Source organism: Schistocerca piceifrons, chromosome 7, assembly GCF_021461385.2.
Source record: "Schistocerca piceifrons isolate TAMUIC-IGC-003096 chromosome 7, iqSchPice1.1, whole genome shotgun sequence".
Taxonomy (NCBI): Eukaryota; Metazoa; Arthropoda; class Insecta; order Orthoptera; family Acrididae; genus Schistocerca; species Schistocerca piceifrons.
Genome location: NC_060144.1, coordinates 418,359,178 through 418,385,613, shown reverse-complemented (window position 1 = coordinate 418,385,613; position 26,436 = coordinate 418,359,178). Strand labels below are relative to the sequence as shown.

General features: G+C 46.2%; 1 protein-coding gene across 2 annotated transcripts in view; it reads left to right on the top strand.

Annotated features, from left to right (window-relative positions):
- Positions 1–8,181: 8,181 nt before the first annotated feature.
- Positions 8,182–26,436, top strand: part of LOC124805179 — a 37,322-nt gene continuing 19,067 nt past the window's right edge. Inside the window, exons 1-2 of one of the 2 annotated variants that reach the window (XM_047265669.1) lie at positions 8,182–8,272; positions 21,363–21,465. In XM_047265669.1, coding sequence (XP_047121625.1) covers positions 8,237–8,272; positions 21,363–21,465 — 139 coding nt within the window. In that variant the 5' untranslated portion in view covers positions 8,182–8,236. Of the gene's footprint in view, positions 8,273–21,362; positions 21,547–26,436 lie in introns of both variants that reach the window. The other variant, XM_047265668.1, reaches the window with a different exon arrangement.

Here is a 26,436-nt window from a genome sequence, read left to right as displayed (position 1 = left end):
CTGGACCCACGAGGGATAAATACTAGCGGCTGACACCGGACAGACTATTGCGTCAGCACCACCTGATGATGACATAACAGTTGTCTTCAATCCAGAGACTAGTTTGATGCAGCTCTCCACGCTACTCCATCCTGTGCAAGTTTCTTCATCTACCAGTACCTACTGCAACCCATATCCTTCTGAATCTGTTTAGTGTATTCATTTCTTAGTCTTCCCCCACGATTTTTACCCTCAACGCTGCCGTCCAATACTAAATTGGTGATCTCTTGACGCCTCAGAACATGTCCTACCAACTGATACCTTCTTCCAGTCAAGGTGTGCCACAAACTTCTCTTCTCCCTAATTCTATGAAATACCTCCTTATTAGTTATGTGTTCCACCCATCTAATCTTCAGCATTCTTCTGTATCACCACATTTCGAAAGCTTCTATTGTCTTCTTGTCCAAACTATTTATCGTCCACGTGTCACTTCCATACATGGCCACACTCCATACACATACTTTCAGAAACGACTTCCTCACACTTAAATCTATACTCGATGTTAACAAATTTCTCTTCTTCAGAAACGCTTTCCTTACCATTACCAGTCTACATTTTTATCCTCTCCACTTCGAACATCATCAGTTATTTTGCTCCCCAAATAGCAAAAGTCATACTTTCAGCGTCTCATTTCCTAATCTAATACCCTCAGCATCACCCGATCTAATTCGACTACTTTCCGTTACCCTCCGTTTGCTTTTGTTGATGTTCATCTTATATCTTCCTTTCAAGTCACAGTCCATTCCGTTCAGCTGGTCTTCCAGGTCCTTTGTCATCTCTGACAGAATTACAATATCATCGGCGAACCTCAAAGTCTTTATTTCTTCAACATGGATTTTAATTCCTATTCCTAATTTTTGCTTGCTCAATATACATATTGAATAACATCGGGGATGGGCTACAACCCTGTCTCAGTACCTTCCCAACCACTGCTTCCCTTTCATGCCCCTCGACTCTTATAATTGCCATCTGGTTTCTGTACAAACTGTAAATAGCCTTCCGCTCCCTGTATTTTACCCCTGCCACCTTCAGAATTTGAAAGAGAGTATCCCAGTTAACATTGTCTACGATTAAATCAGAAGATGTTAGGTTACAAAGTGTCATTAAGTGGACCGAGCACGTAAAGTCGCTTGTAGGGAAGGCGAATAGTCGACTTCAGACCACCGGTGAATACTAAGAGAGCGTTGCTCATCTAGAAAGGAGACCATCAACAGAACACTAATGCAGCCCATATTAAAGTGCTGCTAGAGCGTTTGGCACAGCAGCAAGTCGTATTAAACGAGAGTACTGCTAGATTTGATACTTACAGGTTGGATCAACACGCTAGTGTTACGGAAATGGTCCGTGTACTGAAATGGAAATCCTTGGAAGAAAAGGACGGCAGCAACAACCAGAAGACAGTCACCACTTGACAATGGCCGAGGAGTACTCAGCCGAAAGCTCGTGGATTTTAAACCACTTGACGCGGCTAGAACCCCGAGAATCTTTTACTAGTACATATCGCCGTGAAACTATTCACTCCTGTCAGACCTGCTTCCTCTGCGGCTTGCTCATCAATCATAAAGTGGACAGCTGACTCTCGAATCCAAGTACCTACATCCGTATCAATCTCGATGTCCAGCCCAGAAGAATGCTCTTGTGTTGCCCTCCAATCTGAGTTTCCCGAGAACGTCTTGGTCCCTTACCTCCACCAATGGGAAAGCCCAGCCAATGAATACACTGTCAAATTTTAAGGAACGGAACCCAAACATCCCAACTAGTCTATAATTTTTAAGCTATCCAATGAGATGTTTTCTCATGCTGAGAGATAAAGAATTTTTATATGAATGCGGAGAACAGACACCACGCTGAATCCGCAGATGTAATATGTATTTCTCCTTCCTCTACCTTCAAATTTTGTAGTAAGTAACTTCGTTGTACTCGTGGTTTTGCGTCCGGACTTTGCTGTTACTTTCCCTCAGAAACGAGAAAATCATTAACAGTAACTACCACATAACTTTCCCATCTTTCTTTGTTCCGGAACAACCCCCGCCACTTTTCTTGGAAGACCTTTTCGCGAAAAATTCCCTCATTTAGATAATCTTTTAACTGAGAAATATCATAAAAATGTTTATTTTACGGAAGGCATCATGTTAGTCGTTGCCTACTGAAATTTTGGTCTTTGGGCCATTAAGAAGTTGTACTGCAAAGAATTTTGCGAGAGAAATTTATAATCCTGAGACTTGTTGACGATGACATGTAAACATGTCTCAAGATTTTGAAAGTGCCGCATGTGCTGACGCAAAATATTTTGCAGTACTACATTACTACAGGGAACAGAAAAAATTAATCTTCTACAGTCAGCAGCGAACATTGTATCAGTCATAAAATTCTGCATTAACGTGAGCTCCTATCATGAGAAGTTAATAAGTTTATTTTAGCTGGCCCAATGCGCTGCATTATTCTGAAACCAAGCTCTTTAGAAAGTGACCCCAATCTGTACGGGTCCAGTCCACAATTCTAGAGACTTACAGAAGCTGGGGCCGACGAACACAAAACAATGGTGCCACAGATTCTATATGGTCGCGAGCACAAATGGTTCAAATGGCTCTGAGCACTATGGGACTTAACAGCCATGGTCATCAGTCCCCTAGAACTTAGAACTACTTAAACCTAACTAACCTAAGAACACCACACAACACTCAGTCATCACGAGGCAGAGAAAATCCCTGACCCCGCCGGGAATCGAACCCGGGAACCCGGGCGCGGGAAGCGAGAACGCTACCGCACGACCACGAGCTGCGGACGGTGGCGAGCACCCGGATCTACGAGGTGCGGCTAGAAAAAAGCCGGACTGATGCTGGAAAAAACATTTATTTACAATTATTTACAATTTCATGTTATCTCCTTCAATGTACTCTCCTCCTCGGTCTCTACACGGCTCCATACGAATTTTCCACTGTTCATAGCAATGCTGCAGATCATTTTCGGTAAGTCCATACATTACTTCCGTCGCTTTTTCTTTTACTGCTTCAACAGTCTCAAATCTAGTTCCTTTCAAAGCTGACTTGACTTTAGGGAAAAGAAAAAAGTCACAGGGGGCCAAATCAGGTGAGTAGGGTGGATGATCTAAGATGGGAATGTTGTGTTTTGCCAAAAAGGTCTTCACTGACAACGCACTGTGAGCTGGGGCATTGTCTTGGTGAAGGATCCATGACTTTTTTCTCCACAAATCGTTCCGTTTTCTCCGTACTCGCTCACGTAGGGTAGCCAGGACGCTAATGTAGTAATGCTGATTCACTGTTTGTCCCTCTGGTACCCAATCAATGTGCACAATCCCTTTGATGTCAAAAAAAAAAAACAATCATCATTGCCTTGAATTTCGATTTGGACATTCGTGCTTTTTTTTTGTCGTGGAGAACCAGGAGTTTTCCAATGCATCGATTGGCGTTTAGTTTCGGGATCGTAAGTAAAAAACCACGATTCATCGCAAGTAATAACATTTTGTAAGAAGGTGGGATCACTTTCAATGTTTTCCAGGATGTCAGAACAAATCATTCTTCGGCGTTCCTTCTGTTCAATTGTGAGACACTTTGGAACCATTTTTGAACACACTTTGTTTATGTTGAAACTTTCATGAAGCATCTGCCTAACACTTTCCTTGTCAACTCCTGTTAACTCAGACACTGCTCTGATTGCTAAACGGCGATCTTGTCGAACAAGTTTACTGATTTTTTCAAGGTTTGCATCAGTTTTTGCTAACAATGGTCTGCCAGTGCGAGTGTCATCACTGGTGTCTTCGCGGCCATCTTTAAATCGTTTAAACCACTCAGACACTTGTGTTAGCGATAAACAATCATCGCCGTACACTTGTTGTAACATTACAAACGTTTCACTTGCAGATTGTCCTAGTTTGAAACAAAATTTGATGTTAACATGCTGTTCTTTCTGTACACTCAACATTTTCCGATGCACAGACAAAACGTCAACTACTTAAAACAGACGCCACGGGCAGACTGAGTGCAGGAGGCAGATGAAACTCGAGCAGTAGGCGGAGCGAGAGTCACGTGACAGGCCACGCGACTTTCAGCCTTATTGCATTCGTTTTATTGTTTCACCAGTACTAGTCCGGTTTTTTTCTAGCCACACCTCGTATATCCCATATGGCCTCCCTTAAGATGTAGGCCCAGCCTCCGAACACATTTGGCGTCCACAGATGGCTTCCAACGTCTCTGGTACAGGGTTCATTCACTTTCTCTATGGAGACACGCAACTCATTAAATCAAGAATATGCAACTGAATAATTACTTGAAAAATGAGACGAGTCTCAGCGGTTCGATCTTCGCAATTGTTACAATCACCTATAATACAGTGAAGAGCGTACCAAGTGGTACACCTGCCTAATATCGTTTAGGGCCTCCGAGAGCACTGAGAAGTGCCGAAACACGATGTGGCATGGACTCGATTAACGTCTGAATTAGTTCTGGAGGGATTTGACACCATGAGTCCTGCAGGGCTGTCCATAAATATGTAAGAGTACGAGGCGGTGGAGCTCTCTTCTGCACAGCACGTTGCAAGGCATCCCAGATATGCTCAATAACGTTCATGTCTGGGGAGTTAGGTGGCCAGCGGAGGTGTTTAAACTCGTAAGTGTTCCAGGAACCACTCTGTAGCAATTCTGGTCGTGTGAGGTGTCACATTGTCCTGCTAGAATTTCCCATGTCGGAATGTACAATGTACGATGGACATGAATGGATGCAGTTGGTCAGACAGGATGCGTACGTACGTATCACCTGTCAGAGTCGTATCTAGACGCATCAGGGGTCCCATATTACTCTAATTGCACACGCTCCACAATATTACATTACATAGCTCCACGACTCGAACAGCCCCCTGCTGACATGCAAGGTTCACGGGTTCATGACGTTGTCTCCATACCTGTACACGTTCATCTGCTCATTACAATTTGGAACGAGACTCATCCGACCAGGCAACATGTTTCCATTCATTAATAGTATAGAGTCGGTGTTGGAGCCGGTGTTGACTGGCCCAGACGATGCGTAAAGCTGTGTGTCGTCCAGTCATCAAGGGTACACGAGTGGGCCTTCGGCTCCGGACGCCCATATCGATGTTGGTTCGTTGAATGGTTCGCACGCTGACACTTATTGATGGGCTAGCGTTGAATTCTGCAGCAATTTCCTGAAGGGTTGCATTTCTGTAACTTTCAATGATTCTCTTCTGTTGTCGTTGGAGCAGTTCTTGCAAATTCTTTTTCCGGCTGCAGCGATGTCGGAGATTTGATGTTTTACCGGATTCCTGATACTGACGGTACATTCGTGAAACGGTCGTACTGGAAAATCGCCACTTCGTCACCTCGGAGATGCCGTGTCCCATCGCTCTTGCCACGACTGTAACACCACGTTGAAACTCACTCACATCTTGATAACCTGTCACTGTAGCAGCAGTAACCGATAAAACAACTGCACCAGATACTTATTGTCTTATACAGAAGTTGCTGACCGCAACGCCGTATTCTGCCTGTTAACGTATCTCTATATCCGAATACGCATGCCTATGCTAGTTTCTTTGGTGCTTCATTGTAGTATCATATAGATATCTACAAATCGGCACAATGAAAGAGATACATGAAACGTGTCAGCCCACAGCCTTTCGATGCCAATTGTCACTGACAAGGTGAGACATTTGTCACTAGTCCTTGTTCTTATGCCGTGTTACATGACTGCCGAGTGGTAAACCATTCCTTGTAGACACACTGGACTCTCTGAGTTGATAAATCAAGTTCACTCACTGTGTGATCACGGGAATGCCTAAACACTAGAATTCCATTCTCTCATTCAATCAGATATCCACGTCGAGCCATCTTATCGGACTGACTACGTAGGACGGATTTGGCGTTAAGTGATGAGGGTCACTATCACTTAAGAGAGGACGCTACGACGTTGGGATCACAGATTTACTTCAAACTTTGTACACCTTTTGTAGGTCATTAAAACAACATAATCTGCAAGTAGTAAGGTGCACTACTCTAGCAATTCCGAGAAATCTGCAGGAGAAGCTATAAGCGTCTATTATGTGCCGTCTGTGTCTGTGCGTAGGAATTGGACGTTAGGGTTCTTGGTGATCAAGTGGTTAGCGTTCGAATTTCGTAAAACGACCGTGTATAAGACGACAGTTCGCCTTACACTCCAACTTACTACTTTATTTTATTCGACACTCGTCATATTATTTAAATTATGACATTTGGGAGGTAATATAATGAAAAAATAAACCACATGTGTTGGCATGAAGTATTTCCATGAAGTTTCAATTTATGTTTTCCATAACTGCATGACAAATACCATCCTGCAAAGTGTGATGTCGACAGCACATTACTCTTGTGGTCTGGCACACTATGACTTACTACATTACTGATTGTGAACGTCAATCGCATCATTATTTATCGAGGGATGACTTGGGCTTTACAAATAGTAAATAGTCAAATAACATATGAAATTTACTAAACTTCATGAAAAAGGAAGTGCTATTTTCATTATGCTACTTCTGAAACGTCATATAAATGAAATAATGTGCCCAGTGACGAAAAAAATATAGATTAAAAAATAAGTGTTGACAGAATTCGAACAGTCGCCTAGTGCACCAGGCCGTCATTACTTTTTACTTCCGACATCTTCGCAGAGATAGAGTACATCAGTTACATCATCCACCCATAAATCTCCTCTTGCGATTTTCTCGAAATTGTCAGAGTAGCGCACCTTACTACTCAGACGTTGTTGTTGTAACGGCCTATTAAAGATGTACAAAGTTTGAGGTATATCCGTGATCGCAACCTCGTGGCCTCCCATTGATAGTGTCAGTTATTCAAAAGCTAAAAAGCTCCAAATTAGTAGTGTGATCTTCGATGTGCGTGGTTGACACAGAACCGTGAAGGATTTGTCTGAATTGGACGGAAATTGTCAGCTGTGATGTACACGTACAGACAAATAAATGATTACAATTTCAGAAAAAGTGGATGACTCGTCCAAGGGAAAGAGCTTCACAAACTGAGAAAATCAATAATGCCTTGGTCCACCTCTATCGCTTACGCAAGCAGTTATTCGGCTACGCATTGATTGACAGAGTTGTGGGATGTCCTCCTGCTCGATGTTGTGCCAACATCTATCCTATTCGCGCGTTATATCGTAAGCATCTCTAGATGGTTGGAGGTGACAGTCAAGTTGGTATCCCAGTGCTATTCGGGACATGTCCAGACGCGTCTTCGGCTTGGAATTTTATTGACTGCAGTAGAATTGTTCTCAGTGGTGGCTCCCGCTTCGAATTGAGCCCCGATGCCAGTCTCTGGAGACAGTTCAGATAACCAAGGGATACCAGCCTGACTGTCGCGCGCCATCCCGACATCCATGAGTGATAGTGTGATCTGCCTTTTCTTTCTTATCAGGACCCCGTCTGCTGTCATCTGCGGTACCGTTTCAGAACAGTGGTACGTTGATGATACTCTATGTCACGATTTCTTGCCCTTCTTGTCAAGTCAACACAGGCTTACAGTTCAGCAAGATAACGCTCGCCCGCACATGGCGGAAGTCCCTACTGCTTGCCTTCGTGCTTGCCAAATCCTACACGGGCCAGTAAAGTCGCTGGACCTTTCACCAACTGAGAACGTTTACAGCACTATGGGCTAGGCCCGCCAACGAGTTCGGGAAAGTAGCGGTATGACGCGTCAATTGCACAGAACTGGGCACGATATCCCTTAGGAGTACATCCAAAAACTCTTTCAATGCCAAGCTGAATGGCTGCTTGCATAAGGGCCAGAAGTGAACCAACGCGGACTTGCTCAGCTTGTGGTGCTCTATCTCATGAATAAACATCCAATTTTTCTGAAATTGTAGTCATCTTTTTATCTGCGCATTTAGATCACATCTACGATTTCCGTCCGATCCGGATAATTCCTTCGTGATGCGTCCTTTTTTCATATCTTGTCCTTAGAACGTATTTCTTCTGGTAATTTTATGTAGCGCATCAGTGTCATTTACCGTATGACTGAGGCTCCCAATGGTCAGCATTTCTTCACAGGCCTCAGATTTCTGGCTCTTATCGCTGTAGCGGCAGTTCCTTGTGGTGGCCGAGCTTCCGCCGAGCGGCAGTTCTCGCCACCTCCAGCGCCAGGCAGCTGACATCTCAGTAAAAACGCAAGGTGACCTCCATGCCACTTGCCACAAGTAGCGCTGCGCTGAAGCAGGTAAGCTGCTTGCTGTAGATAAAATGCTACTGGACCACAAAATTTTGTGAGCAAAATGGGACTTTCTGTAGAAATAATTGTTAACTATATATTAAGTTGGTCCGCAGCTCGTGGTCTCGCGGTAGCGTCCTCGCTTCCCGAGCACGGGGTCCCGGGTTCGATTCCCGGCGGGGTCAGGGATTTTTCCTGCCTCGAGATGACTGGGTGTTGTTGTGTCGTCTTCATCATCATCATTCATCCCCCATTAGGGTCCACTAGGACCTTGCCTAGTAAGAGCGGCGCGGGTCTCCCGCGTCGCTCCCCTACGCTCTCAAAAGGAGTATGGGACTCATCACCATCATCATCATATTAAGTTATAGTGCCATTAAGTATAATAGATTTATTCTTTTCATATGTTACGTTTGAAAATGGCGCAGACATCGATGTCATCATACGGAGCACTAGCCAAGCAGGATGTTAATCTGAAAGCAAATCGAGTGTGTTTTGATGAAGGAAACATTGTGGAATGCGAATGAGACACTTCAGTGAAACCACGGAAAATCCAAATCACAATCACCGTGCTACTGAGTATCTGAAGACTTCATACAGGAGACTAAGTCTGCTGTCATTTTAAGACGTTTAGCGATTCCCAGGATTGTTTTACCTCATTCATCTTAATTTGTTTTTACAATACTGGCCATTATAATTACATCTCACCGCACTGCATGGTGTCGTGTTTTCAAAGATGAACGTCGCCATGGACGTCGGGAGTGAAGTTGCGCATCATGCAGCCTATTGCGCACAGTTTTAGTCGTAACACCACGTCCTGTGGCTGCACCAAAAGCATTATTCAACATGGTGGCGTTGCCGTCAGGGTAGCGGTCATCCACTGCAGTAGGAGCCCTTGGGCGGCCTGAGCGAGGCACGTCATCGACAGTTCCAGTCTCTCTGTATCTCCTCCATGTCCGAACAACATCGCTTTGGTTCACTCCGATACACCTGGACACTTTACTTGTTTAGAGCACTTCCTGGCACATAGTAACAATGCGGACGTGATCGAACAGCGGTATTGACCTTTTAGGGACGATTGAGCTACAGACAACACAAACTGTGTACCTCATTCCGGGTGGAATGACTGGAACTGATGGGCTTTCGAACGCCCTCAGTGTAGTAGGCACTGCTCAAGCATGGTTATTTACATCTTTTGGCGGGTTTATGACATCTCCGAACAGTCAAAGGGACTGAGTCCGTGATACAATATCCAGTCAACATCTATCCTCAGGAGTTCTGGTAACCGGTGTGATGAAAAACTTTTTTTGATGTGTGTAGGTCGTTGAGTGGGCCATCGTGTAAAACAATCCGTTATATTCCATTAGCTTGTGTACATGAGATGAAAATTGTTGAAGAAACGAAAGTATGGGGACGGTAACGTACATACTTGCGTGACTTATAGGCAATGTGCACCATTTTGCGAGGCATTACTTGCCAAAGTGCTGTCATCTGAATTGTAATAACTCGTTCAGCACCTGGCTATAAATGCCAACAAATGACAAAGACTTTTGGTGCGGCTTAGTCCTCCTCCTGAAATAAGCGCTGGGAAGCGAGCAGATGCAGCAGCTCGTCGGCCGGCGTTATAAATTCACTGCACGCACAGTAGGAGGAGTGGAAAGCCGTATGAAGATTAACCGCCCTCTGAAGCACACACTTTTATAGCTGCCAAGCAGAGCGTTGATCTCCAAACTCGAGTTGCAGGAGTGTTATTACTGACTAGAGATTCTGAGAACCGAGACATTTAAATATGATTTCTATTACATTTCGTTTCCTTCACAGCAGCACACGTGTCAATACGAATCCATTAATTATATCATTCTACTGAATTTGAGGACTGCTTCTATGAATGGCGCTTTAAATAGATGAGATACCAAACCAGTCTGTTTATCAATTTAATACCATTGATTGCACTGTTAAGTAGTTTTTGAGCCACTGCACTCTCATTAGATGATGTTACAGAGCTGTTATGTTCTGGACCATGTGCATTATGGCGGTGGTGGTGGTGGTGGTGGTGGTGGCGAAAATAACGGAAATTAAATTAATGTACTTATTTACGCATTTACCTCACGTGTCAAGATTAGGACCATTAGCTACAAGTAACGAATGTGCATAAAACGAAAAGGTCGTTTCACTTTAAAGCACCTCCCAAGCATGGCATCAATGATAAAATCATTTTTATACGGTATACTAGACCTAGCTTAAACACACGCATATGAACACATTCTCTCTCACTCTCTCACTCTCTCTTTCACTCACTCACTCACACACAAACACACACACACACACACACACACACACACGCGCGCGCGCGTGCGCCATTAATGCCTAAGTGCATTCAGTTAACTATAAACAAACACTGAATGTAAACTGAACATATATGAAAATGATAGTTACAACATCGTGCATCGTGATCTTTGGTGTAAGATGTATTAAAGGGCAGAATAAATGCTTGCATTCATAAAAACTCAATACTTCAAGTCGATGTTCCTATACATTGGACATATACATACCATGTGGGGGTCAGAAAAGTTACTGACCAACAATTAGAGTGAAATATTTATTACATAAAAAAGTGAATGTGTGTCACATATCTTGGTAACTACTTCACTCTGTTTGCCTGTATTTTTTTATTCACACTGTGTGTATATTACCAATTAATGGACTCATAAAGCTCCAGTGTTCACTTATGTCCACTGTCAAGGCATGAGAGAATTTTATTCCGGAATTTAATGTATCTGTTGTATAAGGTCGTGATTTGACACAGTGTAATAACTACCCCCCCTCGTGCTCTTAGTACTTATGTTCAGTGTTTGCTCACAGTAGAAACAAATACACTTAAATACTGTGTGTGTGTGTGTGTGTGTGTGTGTGTGTGTAGGCGTGGGTGTGTGTGAGTAGGTGTGTGTGTGTGTGTGTGTGTGTGTGTGTGTGTGTGTGTGTGTGTGTGTGTGTGTATGTGTGTGCATACGTGGGTTTGTGTGTGTTGTGCATGGGTGTGTGTGCGTGTGTGGGTGTGTGTTTGTGTGGATGTGCATGAGTGTGTGTGTGTATGTGTGTGTGTGTGTGTGTGTATGTGTGTGCGTGTGTGCATGTGTGTGCATGCGCACATGCGTTTGCTAAAATATACATTTACGAAATGAATTTCTAGTGTATGTGCCATGCGATGCAAGCATCATAAAACATTGGGGTATTTTCATTTGATACATGCTCGTGTTTCGTTAATTTTGAGTAAGCACTACAACCCTATGTCTAGCTGCACATAGCTCAGAAAATAATATTCCTGCAACATCTCCATCTGATGATGAGTCCGCTATAGCTTGATAAGTAGTTAATATTACAATGCAAACTATCAATGACTAAAATTCCATATCATAGCTACACATACCACTGTTGCACCACCAGACCTTTACCTTGGATCAAGATAGTAAAGAGAGGATATGATGATACGAGGGAAGAAAGTGGCAGTGAATTTATTGCACGTATTTAGTTGGACAGTAATTATACCTTGCAGACAGGTGTCTGAACAATATACGCACATGTCATTTAAGAGATGGCGTGTAATTGGGTTCAAAGAAGCCAATCTCAGTAATCGGCGAATTGCTCGACATTTCAATAGGAGTGATGCCACTGTTCGACGATGTTGGCAGGAATGGGTGAACCACGGTCGAACACAGTCTCAAGAAGGAAGCGGCCGACATAAAGAGAGCAGAAAGAACGTGATAACTTTTGAGCATTAGAGACAGGGCCCTCCAATGGCACAATATCTGTCAGGACAAATGTGAAACTCTTTTCATAAAGACTTAGAGGTGGCCCAACGTATTATTCACTTGCTCAATTTGAGATGCTCTTCCTCTTCAAAAATCATCCAGAGTTTCTGAAATTACAATCTTTTGTATGTTTGTACCTGTACATCACCTACCGATTTGCGTGCCACTCTCACAAAGCCTTCATGTGCGTTGTCTTTCTCTTTTCTCTACGCAGCGCATAGGCTTTGTAGTACATTTATGTGTCTTTAGGTTAATTTATTAATATGTAAACTTTTATATATATTTATAGACGGATGCACGTGTATGTGCAAGTATACATGAGTGTATACATTGAAGACCCAATGAAATTGGTACATCTGCCTAATATTGTGTAGGGCCCCGCGAGCAGACAAAGTGCCTCAACACGATGTGACATGGACTCCAGTAATGGCTGAAGTAGTGCTGGAGGGAAATTACACCACGAATCCTGCAGGGCTGTCCATAAATCCGCAAGAGTACGAGGGGGTGGAGAACAGCACGTTACAAAGTATTCCAGATATACTCAATAATGCTCATATCTGGGGAGTTCGATAGCCAGTGGAAGTGTTTAACATCAGAAGAGTGTTCTTGAACCACTTTGTAGCAATTCTGGACGTGTGGGATGTCGCATTGTCCTGCTGGAATTGCCCAAGTCCGTCGGAATGCACAATGGGCATGAATGGAAGCAGGTAATCAGACAGGATGCTAAGGTATGGGTCACCTGTCAGAGTAGTATCTAGACGAATCAGGGGACCCATATCACTCCAACTGCTTACGCCCCACACCATTACAGAGCCTCCACCAGCTTGACCAGATTCCTACTAATATGCTGGGGCCATGGATTCACGACAGAATTTGAAACGCGACCAGGCAGCATGTTTCCAGTCATCACCAGTCTAATATTGGTGTTGACGGGCTCAGGCAAGTCGTAAAGCTTTGTGTCGTGCAGTCATCAATGGTAGAAGAGTGGGCCTTCGGCTCCGAAAGCCCATATCCATGATGTTTCGTTGAATGGTTCACACGCTGACAATTGTTGATGTTATCCGCAGCAGTTTACGGAAGGGTTCCACTTTTGCCACGCCGAACGATTCTCTTCAGTAGTTGTTGGTCCCTTTCTTGCGGGATCCTTTTCCGGTGTCAGCGATGTGGGAGATCTGAAGTTTTAGCTGATTTCTGATATTCACGGTACACTTGTGAAATGGTCGTACGGGAAAATAGCCACTTCATCGCTACCTCGGAGATGGTGTGTTCCATCGCTCGAGCGCTGACTATAACACCACGTGCAAACTCACTTAAATCTTGATAACCTGCTATTGTGGCAGCAGTAACCGATGTAACAACTGCCTCAGATACCTGCTATCTTATACGGATGTTGTCGACCGTACCGCCGTATTCTGCCTGTTTACGTATCTCCGTATTTGAATCGCATGCATGTGCCAATTTCTTTGACGCTTCAGTTCATATATATATATATATATATATATATATATATATATATATATATTGCCTATTAGCTAATAAGTTGCCCTTCTCTGTGATATAAAATTAAATATAGAGAACAGAAAACCAGTGAAGATAAGAGAGAAGCAAGGCAGTACACATTTCTTCAATCCTTAGGTTCCAGCACTTTTTTCTCTTTAATCTTGCTACGGATTTACAAGGTGTGATTTCCTATCTGCGAATGAATCTATAGCATTATGAACGTTCGTCAAACGTTTTGCTAGACGAAAAATCAAAATGTTGTCTACTAACGTTGTCTAACACGAGTAGCGCTCAAGAATGGTGGGGTTTCTCGATTTCATTGCGTCTGTCTTGTCATTGTCTGCTAGATAAAAGGAAATAGCTCCTTCCAATATTGCAGCAGTTGTAACACACATCAAAAAGGCGGGACTGTTTTGGCACAAATGGTCATTTTAAGTACCTCTTTACCTAAATAACACGACAGTATATAATTCATGAAGTACCAGTATCAAATGGACTACCAACATACCAGGGTCCTGGCACAGACATCTAAATACTGGGACAGCGACGTTAGAGAGGCTATCGAAATTCGTACCAGGGACTCACACATCAACCGAGATTGCGGCTGCAACCTTAGCAGAGCATGGGGACCAGCATTAAAAAGACGCTCAGCAAAGGAAACGAACGAACGACTAAGACGGACGAGGCAATTACACCGACGCCACGACAGACGCCGACGCCAGCGTCTGACCGACCGCTGGCGCGCGAGCTAGGACCGCAGGGAGAAAGCCTCGCTTGGGGAGGGGATTTAAGACAGCCACCCACCCTCAGAAGCACCTGCGCTGTGGCTACCGATGCGTGAGGACGCTCTGTGCTGACGCTACCGTGGCTAACCCTTCGCTCGTGATTTTGTAGCGACCGGTCGCGCGGGTTCACGCAGTCGGCTACTCGCCTAGCGTGTTCGCGCTCACCAGCGTCCTTCCAGAATTGACATCAGCCTGCAAGGGCCTTTAGGGACTCGGATGGCAAAATGCTCGTGGCGTGACCCCCCTATCAAAGAAAGGAAAGATTTTCGTCGCTTTGTCAGCCGGGGTGGCCGAGTGGTTCTAGGCGCTACAGTCTGGCCCCGCGCGTCCGCTACGGTCGCAGGTTCTAATCCTGCCTCGGGCATAGATGTGCGTGGTGTCCTTGGGTTAGTTAGGTTTAAGTAGTTCTAAGTTCTAGGGGACTGATGACCTCAGCAGTGAAGTCCCATAGTGCTCAGAGCCATGTGAACCATTTTTTGGAGACGACGCATCGAACCGCCGATCCCCCCTCACAAAGGAGGAAATTGCCCCCGCCATCGCCAGGCTGACCCCCGAGGAGAGTCGCATCTACATGCAACGTTTGGCCATGGGTAAAGATTAGGGCAGGGAGGGGGTACTCTCGAGGCTCCGGTCCTTGGTGCCCGTGGGTCACGACATCCAAGCGCATGTCGCAGCCGTCACGACAGCTGCCGTGCCCTCAATCGCACCAGCCGACTACAGAAACAGCCACGCCCTCACCAACGTCCAATCTGACTACACTGGACAAGCCTGCAGAGGTCGAGCAAACCTCACGGAAGCGCCCAGCCGCGGCCGTAGAGGACACTCTCTCCCCCCAGGCAAGTTCCGGTAGCGCCAGGCGGAAGAAGAGGAGGGTGCTTCGCAGGAAACCCGATAAAGAAGGCTTCATCGCGCCCTCCCGGCGCCACACAGCGAGAGCCAGGGCGTTCGAACTGGTGACGCCGGAACAGGTCAAGGCTGCAAACCGGTATGCAGATCTGCCGGGAGTAGCCGAGACTGACGGGGAGGACCACATCGACCACGGCGGCGAAACCGCTCCGCCGCCCGCCTCTGATCACCATCCAGTGGCGCGAGGGCCCTGGTGAGCTGAGGGAGAAGCTCTACTCAGTCGTAAAACTGCGAAAGATGATGGCGGGGACCGACACGTACAAGGTTAGAGCAGAATGCATAGAGCATAGTGCAGCTCTGAGAAGTGGAACCACTTCACGCAGAACAAAATGTTCAAATGTGTGTGAAATCTTATGGGACATAACTGCTGAGGTCATCAATTTCTAAGCTTACACACTACTTAACCTAAATTATCCTAAGAACAAACACACACACCCATGCCCGAGGGAGGACTCGAACCTCCGCCATGACCAGCCGCCACGCAGAGCACTGAACAGCTGAAGCAGCTGAAGGTCGTCTTTCACCACCTGCCACTGAAGATGGAACCGGCGTTCCTACAGCGGCAGCTGGAGGAAATCGGCTTCCAGACTCGGCACGTCGGCGTGATGACGTCGTCCAGGACCCGCAGGGACATGCCCTTGTTCATAGTGGTATTGGTTGACTACCGGAAAATTTTTCAGGTTGACAACATTGCCGATTTCAACGTAAAAGTCGAACAACTCCGTGAGAAAGGCAAACGAGCCCAGTGCTTCGTCAGCGCATGGATCACGTGGCAAAATATTGCAGGATGCCTGAGCGCTGCTGCAAGTGCGCCGAGGAGCACCAGTCGCGGGACTGCCCCAAGAAGAACTGCAGCGGGGACCACGTCGCCTGTTATCGAGGATGCGCCGCATTCAAGCACGGGAAGCGCGCCAGCCGCGTAAACCCCAGTCGCAGCTTCGCGGACGTCGCTAATGGGAGGCAGCACCGGCACCGCAGCCATCGCAGCTGCCACCGCCGGCGGCGTCGCCTGCAGTTGAGGGATCCGGCTTGCCGGCGCCCGCGGCTGCAAGGAGGGTTGCCTCCCGCGTAGGGCGTTCCCAGCACGCCGCTCTGCTGCCGACTACGGGAAACGTCGCGATGGGGTCAAACCTTCCCGAAACAGCGAAGGAAGACACCACCGAGCTGGTCGCGCTTCTGCAGTCACTCAGCCAGCTGATGACTCAGCTACCGGTGCTCGTGGAAGCAGTGACGGCGGCCCTCCACGCCACCGCCGAGAGAAGCCAGCCTTACAATGGATAACGACCATATTTACGGGTTAACCATTTGCACGTTCAACGCCAGGGAACTCCACATCCGGCAGGGCGAATTTCGCCAATTCCTACAGGACGAGGCGGTCGACATCTGCGTTTCGCAAGAGACCTTCCTCAAACCAGGGGTAGACGTGCGGGCAGCAAATTTTTGATGCTACCGATATGACAGAGCCACCCACGGGGCCGGCACTGCCATCTACGTGAAGTCACTGCACCACCACCGGGTTCAACTGCCGGCGCTTAATGCACTGGAAGCAACAGGATTGGCCGTCAACACCACCGCCGGAAAGATTCTTTTCGTGTCGATGTACCGCGAGCCTAGACGAAGCTGACTGCGACGCCCTGCTGTCGTTGGAGGGTCGAGCTTTCATTGCCCGGGATTTGAGTGCGAAACACGCCGAATGGAACTCGCGAAATGTCAACCGCAGCGGGCGTCGCCTCTCTCGCGCTGTTCACCGTGGGGCCGTGTGACCCCACGATCTTCCTTGTACGGGGACAACCGGACGTGCTCGATATTGCTCTTCTCAAGGGCATCGGGCAAATCACGATCGCCGCGACGCGAAACTTGTCCTCTCAACATGTACCGGTCATTTTTGTCCTCGAAGTGGTCGGTGCTTCTCTTCCAGAGAGCCATCCGAGCTGCCGCAGGCTGGACGCCAAGCGCTTTCGGACGAAAGCCTTCGAACTGCTCGAGGACGCGCCAAACCCCGTAGAGGTAGGAGCAAACGCCGCCCTAGCATTCTTCACCCGAAGAATACTCCGAGCAGCAGATGAAGCCAGACCGAAACATCACCAAGGGCCACGAGACTTTTCGCGACAGCTACCGTGCCCTATTCTGGACGCGATCACCGAGAAGAACCGACTGTTTCGTGAATGGCATCTCACTCGCCAACCAACATGAAGGGCCGCTTAATCCGCATGAGACGGAAATTAAGGCAGCAGTCGATCAACAACGGAACCAGGAATGGGCAGACCTTGTGTCTACCCTCAATCCTGAGGATGGTAGTGCATGGAGGGTGGTAAGAACCTTCCTACGCCGGACACAGCGAATACGGCCCTTACAGGTCGGGATCGACTTCGCCAGCGATCCGGACGCGAAACCAGCGTTCTGTCTGACGTATTCGCAGCAAACTTCACATTGGTTGCCGACGTCATCGACGTGGAGCACATACGGTAGGTCCACGAACAACTACCAACCTTCCGCGCCGCAAGGGAGGAAGGCGACGTTATCGAGCAGATAACGGAGGAAGAACTTGCTGTGCAGCTTCACTCGCTGAACCCCAGGAAGGCTGGGAGCAGCGATGGCGTCACAAACATCCTGCTGATCAACCTTCCACCGGGATTACACCGGCAACTTGCCGATGTTTTCAACGAGATCCTCCGCTCAGGTGTCTACCCCTCTGCGTGGAAACACGCGGAGTTTGTGGCCATTCTGAAATCCGGCAAGGACCCACGCCAGGCAACCAGATACCGACCCATCAGCCTGTTCCCGACCCTCTCGAAGATTTTCGAGAGGCTGTACGCAAGAAGACTGATGGGCACGTCGCCCAGGAGGGCATCATCCAGGACGAGCAGTTCGAGTTTCGAGAAGAACATGCCACTTCCCACCAGCTCCTGCGGGTGGTAGAACCGGCGATTAGGGCACTGGAAACAAGGGAATACCTTGGGGCAGCGTTCTTCGACGTCTCCCGAGCGTTTGACACGGTGTGCTACGACGGTCTCGAGTTCAAACTTTCTGAACAAGGGATACCGACGTCCCACATGACGCTGCTGCGGTCGTATCTGTCTGAACGAACCTTCCACGTGAGGGCCGACGACGGTACGTCCACAGACCGGCAGATACGTGCAGGAGTTTATTTCAGCCAATAGGACATTTTGTGCCCGCTCCTGACGCCTGAAAGCTACACGCGAACATCATGAGCGTACCACGAGCATTTCACCTGATCAACTGCATCGCTGGTCTTTTTGTATCCATCTGGAAATCCCCCAATGCTGTTTTCTAAAGAATTTCTCCATCGCAAGCAGCGCTGGCCTGCTACCTACTCTCCTCGACGTATTGCCTGGTGCCTTCGTTGCCCTCTCGCTGTGGTTCACGAATCTCTTTTTAGAAGCATTCCGTTGTACTCGGGCCGTGACGGCACAGCTCACGCCTGCCCCAATCTAAAACATTTCCTCCAGCAGCTTTTCCACCTTTTTTCTCATTGACATGCAGGATTCAGGTCCAGTTTGTCAATACCGTCAAATTGAGTGTCATCCCCTTGCAGTACATACTGTACATTTTGATAGGCGTATCTGCTCATTATCACCAAAATATGCCAGGTGACATATTCAGCTACTTGTTACGATTTGTATAAATCTCTCGTGTGAGGTGCGAAACTGATATTTATTCAAGCTGCCACCTTACAACTTATTCTGGTTATTTCGTGCCTTGTTCCGTTGTGAAGAGACACTGATGCCTGTAGTACCCCAAGGATTCTTTAACTGATGTGCCATTACTACATTTTATTATTTTTTAGGAAAATTCTATGAAAGTGGATACAAACTCATTAAGAAATATGATGAATTTAATTAGCATTAGGTTCATTGTAAAATTCACCCAAATTAACAATTTTTAAGCTTTCTTTAAGTCTTCAATAGTTAGCGTCATTGTTTTCTTAGTGTGTCTCCAAACTGTGTATGTAACTAAGTTGTATAATGTGACTAACTATGCCCCATGACCTGACAAAGTGTTTACCACTGGATAGGACCATGTCTCTTAACTTCTGCTTGTTGAACAAATACGGTAACTGTAGTGATATTACTATCTTGAGTAACTCGGGTAGGAAAATTTATGACACACCAAATCATAAGTGGATAAAAGCACCTCTAAATCAGCTTAATTCGAAAAATGTACACTAAAATGGCCACCGATTAATAATTCCTTCCTCCTGTCTGAAATGTAGCACAAAAATTCATCAAAGCTTCTCATGCAAATTTCCCAACTACCCTGTGGAAAGCTGTATACTGTATCAATCACAAATACTACATTTTCCTAAAGCATCTTATAAGCACATGCTTGTATGTCCTGAACTATACAGAATGTATGTATCCCTACATTTTTGTATTTATATGCCTTTTCTATAAATCTAACACCACAGTCATTCAGATTGTCTCTACAAGAATAAGCAGCTAACTTATAACCACATACATTAAGATTTTCTATCCCTGTGTTTATCTGGCGTTCAGAAAGACAAATGACATCAGTTTATTTCCAGCTGCTAAGCTCTTTCAAACAAATTAATTACTCATTTACTCTACTTTTAACCTCCATAATATTCTGATGAAGCAACTGATTTCATTTTCCCTCAGTTATTATAAAATGAATTAGGGTCTCTCTCACTCGTTTCGTGATTCTCTGAAATCTGTATTTGTCCTTATGTCAGAGTCTCCCATGGCCATTTTAACCACAAGGATTTTCCTTTATGTGGCTGTAGCCTCCTTTCTGTTTTTTCTGCATTCAGGTATAGGCCGCGAGAAATATATGACTACCTTCTACAGCAATCACTGGAACAGCACCATTGTGAGACTTTGCATCCATCTAAAGGAGCCGACACAGCTCTGTGTTTACTCGCTCTACAGCAGAGTTAAGCTAGGATTGGCCATAGTACCACAGAAATTCCATAAAACCAACATTATGAGCTGCATAGCTGCTCCTATTTCGTCCATGTCAACCCTAGTATTGTATTTTTCGATTCTTGCCAGGCTGTCTCCAGCTCCTCCAACTATCAGTACCTCACCTTCTTTTTTAAAATCCCTACAAATTTGTGTTAGGTTTTCTATTATGTAGCTAAGGCTAGCACTTCGTTTCAGAAGTTTGTGACCTCGAACTCTGCTACTAAGTTTTCCTATAGCTGCTGGTCTACACCCCTCCAATGGTTGCTACCTAGCAGCAGAACTCTTTTTCCCTGTTTTGTTTTCATCCGACTTGTCTATTAGATTCTTAGCATTGCTTAATGAGTTTCGAATATGCTAATAAAATTTTCCCCCGTTCACCCTCTGTTTGCTGCCTTTCCCCAGCATCATGTCTCTTTTTCGTCCTTCAGGTGTGATAGTTAAATTTTCGTGGTTTCTAACTCTAGCTGAAGGACACAAATGTTCACGTGCCTTTCCTCCGTTTCTGGAATAATCTAAAATTCCATGGATGGGCCACATCGATCACCTCATATTCTTCCCCACTACAACTGCTCCAGTGAAATCCTACCATGCAATGTCCGCTGCAAATTACCTGTTTAACTAATCTAAGACATCATCTACACTTATCACAGAAGGGTTGTTGATTTCATCGCTGGATACTATGACACAACTGATAAACGAATTTTTGTTACTCTTTTCGTACGATTCTCGTGCATGAGTATAGACCTAAAATTAAGACTGTAGATGCAGAAATAAAAATACTTTTTTTCACCGTTTTACTTTGCTTTTCACGACAATAACACTTACGCCAATGTAATTACGCTTCAATATATATACAACAACTAGAAATGTGTATTAGTAGTTTATAATCTATCATTTACGTAATTATTTATGACACTGGAGTGCCCAACGAGCTTGCGGGCGCACTACTGCCAACTCACGCATTTCTGACTCTTCACATGAAGTTTATTCGGTGATTTTCATTTTTGTTAATCAGGTGAAACACCTCTATTAGTCTGAATACAATTCATGAGCCACACAGCATGGATACATATAATGGATGAGATCGAAACGTAATGTAAGCGAACATGTTCGTCTGTTACAGAACAGGAACTTATTTCTGTACCTTATTGCACAGGACATGGGTTCCAGTGCTGAATGTGTGGTGCTGTTGCTGGTGACAGCTCTGGTGGCGGAGGACGTTCAGGCAGTCACCCGCCAGGACGTGCGTGACTTCTTGGGTAACCGCGCTTTTATGAGTAGTTTATTTTCCTGTCTCATGAATTACGGGCGATGCAGCTACATCACACAGGTAATAAAAGGTAAAGGTATACCCAGCCGGTAGATTTGTAGACTGATTCGCAATACATCGCACGCACACGCGCACTAGCATGAAAATACACTCCTGGAAATGGAAAAAAGAACACATTGACACCGGTGTGTCAGACCCACCATACTTGCTCCGGACACTGTGAGAGGGCTGTACAAGCAATGATCACACGCACGGCACAGCGGACACACCAGGAACCGCGGTGTTGGCCGTCGAATGGCGCTAGCTGCGCAGCATTTGTGCACCGCCGCCGTCAGTGTCAGCCAGTTTGCCGTGGCATACGGAGCTCCATCGCAGTCTTTAACACTGGTAGCATGCCGCGACAGCGTGGACGTGAACCGTATGTGCAGTTGACGGACTTTGAGCGAGGGCGTATAGTGGGCATGCGGGAGGCCGGGTGGACGTACCGCCGAATTGCTCAACACGTGGGGCGTGAGGTCTCCACAGTACATCGATGTTGTCGCCAGTGGTCGGCGGAAGGTGCACGTGCCCGTCGACCTGGGACCGGACCGCAGCGACGCACGGATGCACGCCAAGACCGTAGGATCCTACGCAGTGCCGTAGGGGACCGCACCGCCACTTCCCAGCAAATTAGGGACACTGTTGCTCCTGGGGTATCGGCGAGGACCATTCGCAACCGTCTCCATGAAGCTGGGCTACGGTCCCGCACACCGTTAGGCCGTCTTCCGCTCACGCCCCAACATCGTGCAGCCCGCCTCCAGTGGTGTCGCGACAGGCGTGAATGGAGGGACGAATGGAGACGTGTCGTCTTCAGCGATGAGAGTCGCTTCTGCCTTGGTGCCAATGATGATCGTATGCGTGTTTGGCGCCGTGCAGGTGAGCGCCACAATCAGGACTGCATACGACCGAGGCACACAGGGCCAACACCCGGCATCATGGTGTGGGGAGCGATCTCCTACACTGGCCGTACACCACTGGTGATCGTCGAGGGGACACTGAATAGTGCACGGTACATCCAAACCGTCATCGAACCCATCGTTCTACCATTCCTAGACCGGCAAGGGAACTTGCTGTTCCAACAGGACAATGCACGTCCGCATGTATCCCGTGCCACCCAACGTGCTCTAGGAGGTGTAAGTCAACTACCCTGGCCAGCAAGATCTCCGGATCTGTCCCCCATTGAGCATGTTTGGGACTGGATGAAGCGTCGTCTCACGCGGTCTGCACGTCCAGCACGAACGCTGGTCCAACTGAGGCGCCAGGTGGAAATGGCATGGCAAGCCGTTCCACAGGACTACATCCAGCATCTCTACGATCGTCTCCATGGGAGAATAGCAGCCTGCATTGCTGCGAAAGGTGGATATACACTGTACTAGTGCCGACATTGTGCATGCTCTGTTGCCTGTGTCTATGTGCCTGTGGTTCTGTCAGTGTGATCATGTGATGCATCTGACCCCAGGAATGTGTCAATAAAGTTTCCCCTTCCTGGGACAATGAATTCACGGTGTTCTTATTTCAATTTCCAGGAGTGTATAAGTATCACAAGCAGTCCATCAGCTTCACCTGTACCAAGAAACATCGACCTCTAGTTTTTGTATCAGTTGCCGGAGAGTAGCTCACGGCATATAGACAGTTTTTTCATTATACACTGTTGTCCAAATTAAAGCAACAAACGGATATTTTGTAAGGTCACGTTTATTTTGCTACAAACCAGCATAAAGAGGTGATAGTAAAGTGGAAATAATGTAGAGAATACAGAACGTAAACAACTGCAACATGCATAGAGGTACACAATCATGTTCCTCGTTTTTTCCAACTTGTCAGATTTGCACACACGTTCTGACATCTGGTTAATGTGTTGTTCAGTATGGGGTGTGACCATCTAATAACGACGGGGTGTACTGGAAACGATGTCTTCAGTCTCGTGTTGAGGCAATAACGCCCGTTCTCACTGCAGAGCAGCTCGCAGCTCGTGGAGAGTGGTTGGTGGATGGTGATGTGATGCAACCCGTCTCCCAAGCGCATCCCGATTCAAATCGGGAGAGCGAGCAGGCCACGCCGTACGTCAAATATGTCCAGTTTCCAAGGAAACATCAAACACCCGTGCTTTATGTGGTCGAGCATTATCTTTCATCAGTGCGAAGTCTGGGCTCACAGCTCCTCGCAACAACCACACGTTACGTTCCAAGATCTCGTCACTATGCCTGACAGCAGTTAAACCTTGCTGATTCACCCATACAATTTCATAAAGAGATGTTCGACTGGTCAACTTAATTCCTGCCCACACCATTACGGATCCTCCTCGATATCACTCTTTCCACAATGTTTGGGCCCGGAAATTGTGTTCCATGTTCATTCCAGACAAAATCTGGATTCATCTGTGTCAAGAATATTGGCCCACTGTTCGACCGTCCAGATGGCGTGTTGACGACTCCGCTCGAGACGTTCTCTTCAGTGACGACGCGTCAGAAGCACACATACAGCACGTCTCCAACAATAAACACTACTCTGACGACGCCTTCTGTACACAGTTTGCCTCGATGCAACACGTCCAGTGGAGGCTGCAAGGTCAGATGCCCGTTGCTGTGTAGTACTAAGGCGGTACCGTCGGGCCCATACAGAAAAAACCGGTCCTCTCTTTTTATGTCACACGTGTCGGCCCTGCCCTGGTCTTTGGGGTACAGTTTCGGTCTTTATGAAATGCCGCCACGTCCGAGAAACAACATTACGATTCACATTAAGCCATCGGGCTTCCATTCTTCCTATGGCCCTCCACCGCAGGAAGTCTGGTAGGCGTGTTCTCTGTGCAATACTGCACCGTCTGTGGCTGTATACACGGCGATTGTGGATGTGGGACTACCCGGCAATCACTACCGCGTTTGAGAGATGCCCTGAAGCAACCGTTGGCGTGGTTGTCCGTTGACATGAATGCTACCTTCCGTGCAGAACACAATCGTACGGACATCTGTTCACAATTTGTGTGGCTATATCGTGAATTACATACCGGACGGGGAAATAGAAGTTTGTTGCTCTAATTTTGGACGCCAGTGTACATTATACTGTGAAGATTCTACCACAATGGATTACCACAAATATTTAAGAATATGGAATTTTAAGCGGTAGATTCCTACAAAAAATGGTACGCCAAATTCACTGCAAGACATTCGCCACGTCCTGCCAGCCAATTCTGCAGAACGTAGGACGTTTTCACTGTTACGACATTCTCTCGCTTGGTTTACCAGTGATGCTTTCAATACTGTTAAAAGGCCAATGCGCTCCGTTCTGATGACGTCGCTGCATATCTTCATAGCGTCATCATTCTTGTATTACTTAGTTTACTGTACTTCCTGCTTACCGTTTGTGGGCAAGAGATAGCTCCACAGGTACTAAAATATTACTAATTGTAAATATGTACGCCCTGTATAGCGCAATTGCCCTGCTACCTGTATAATTACCGTTTCAAAAAAACAGTTCCAACATGACTATTGTACTGTGTTGTTAGGACCTCACTCTAGCTCAAGTACTGTTCCTGTTTGGCTTCCCTGAAGCAGACTGCTGGAATCAAGTAGTTTTACGGTCAACTATTTGCTTCTAAGCAAATGCTACCTCAGTGAATATTGCGTACCAGAACAGCTGTCAATAAATACCGTTACTACTCTGTTTTCGTGAAAGTAATCGACGTACAATATATGTTCCTCACAGAGTATGCTGATACAATAGCTCCCTATTTAGCAATTATATACAACCGCTCGCTCACAGAAAGATCACTACCTAAAGACTGGAAAATTGCTCAAGTTACATCAATACCCTACATTAGCGCTGAATTACACGCCCATATCACTAACGGCGATTTGCGGTAGGGTTTTGGAAGATATAGTGTATTCGAACATTATGAAGTACCTCGAAGAAAACGATTTATTGACACAGTCAGCACGGATTCAGAAAATATTCTTGCGAAACACAACTAGCTCTTTATACTCACAAAGTAATGAGTGCTATCGACAGGGGATGTCAAACTGATTGCATATTTTTAGATTTCCAGAAGGCTTTAGACATCGTTCCTCACAAGCGTCTTCTAACCAAACTGCGTGCCTATGGAATATCGCCTCAGTTGTGCGACTGGATTCGTGATTTCTGTCATAAATGTCACAGTTCGTAATAATAGACGGAAAGTCATCGAGTAAAACAGAAGTAATATCCCGCGTTCGCCAAGGAAGTGTTATAGGCCCTCTGTTGTTTCTGATCTATATTAACGACACAGGAGACAATCTGAGCAGCCGTCTTAGATTGTTTGCATATGATGCTGTCATTTACCGTCTCGTAAAGTCATCAGATGACCAAAACTAATTGCAAAATGATTTAGGTAAGATATCTGTATGGTGCGAAAAGTGGCAATTGACCCTAAATAGAGAAAAGTGTGAAGGTATTCACATGAGTACTAAAAGAAATCCTCTAAATTTCCATTACGCGAGAAGTCACACGAATTTTAAGGCTGTAAATTCAACTAAATGCTTCAGGAATACAATTACAAATAACCTAAATTGGCATGATCACATAGATAATGTTGTGGGTAGACCAAACCAAAGACTGCGATTCATTGGTAGAAGGAGCAACTGGTCTACTAAAGAAACTGCTTACACCACGCTTGTCCACCCTATTCTGGAGTATTGCTGTGCGGTGTGGGATCTGCATCAAGTGGGGCTGCCGAATCACATCGAAAAAGTACAAAGAAGTTCAGCTCGTTTTGTATTATCGCGAAATAGGGGAGATAGTGCCAGAGACATGATACGTAGATTGGAGTGGCAATCATCAAAACAAAAGCGTTTTTCGTTGCGACGAGATCTTTCCATGAAATTTCAGTCACCAGTTTTCTCCTCCGATTCCGAAAACATTCTGTTGGCACCCACCTGCATAGAGAGAA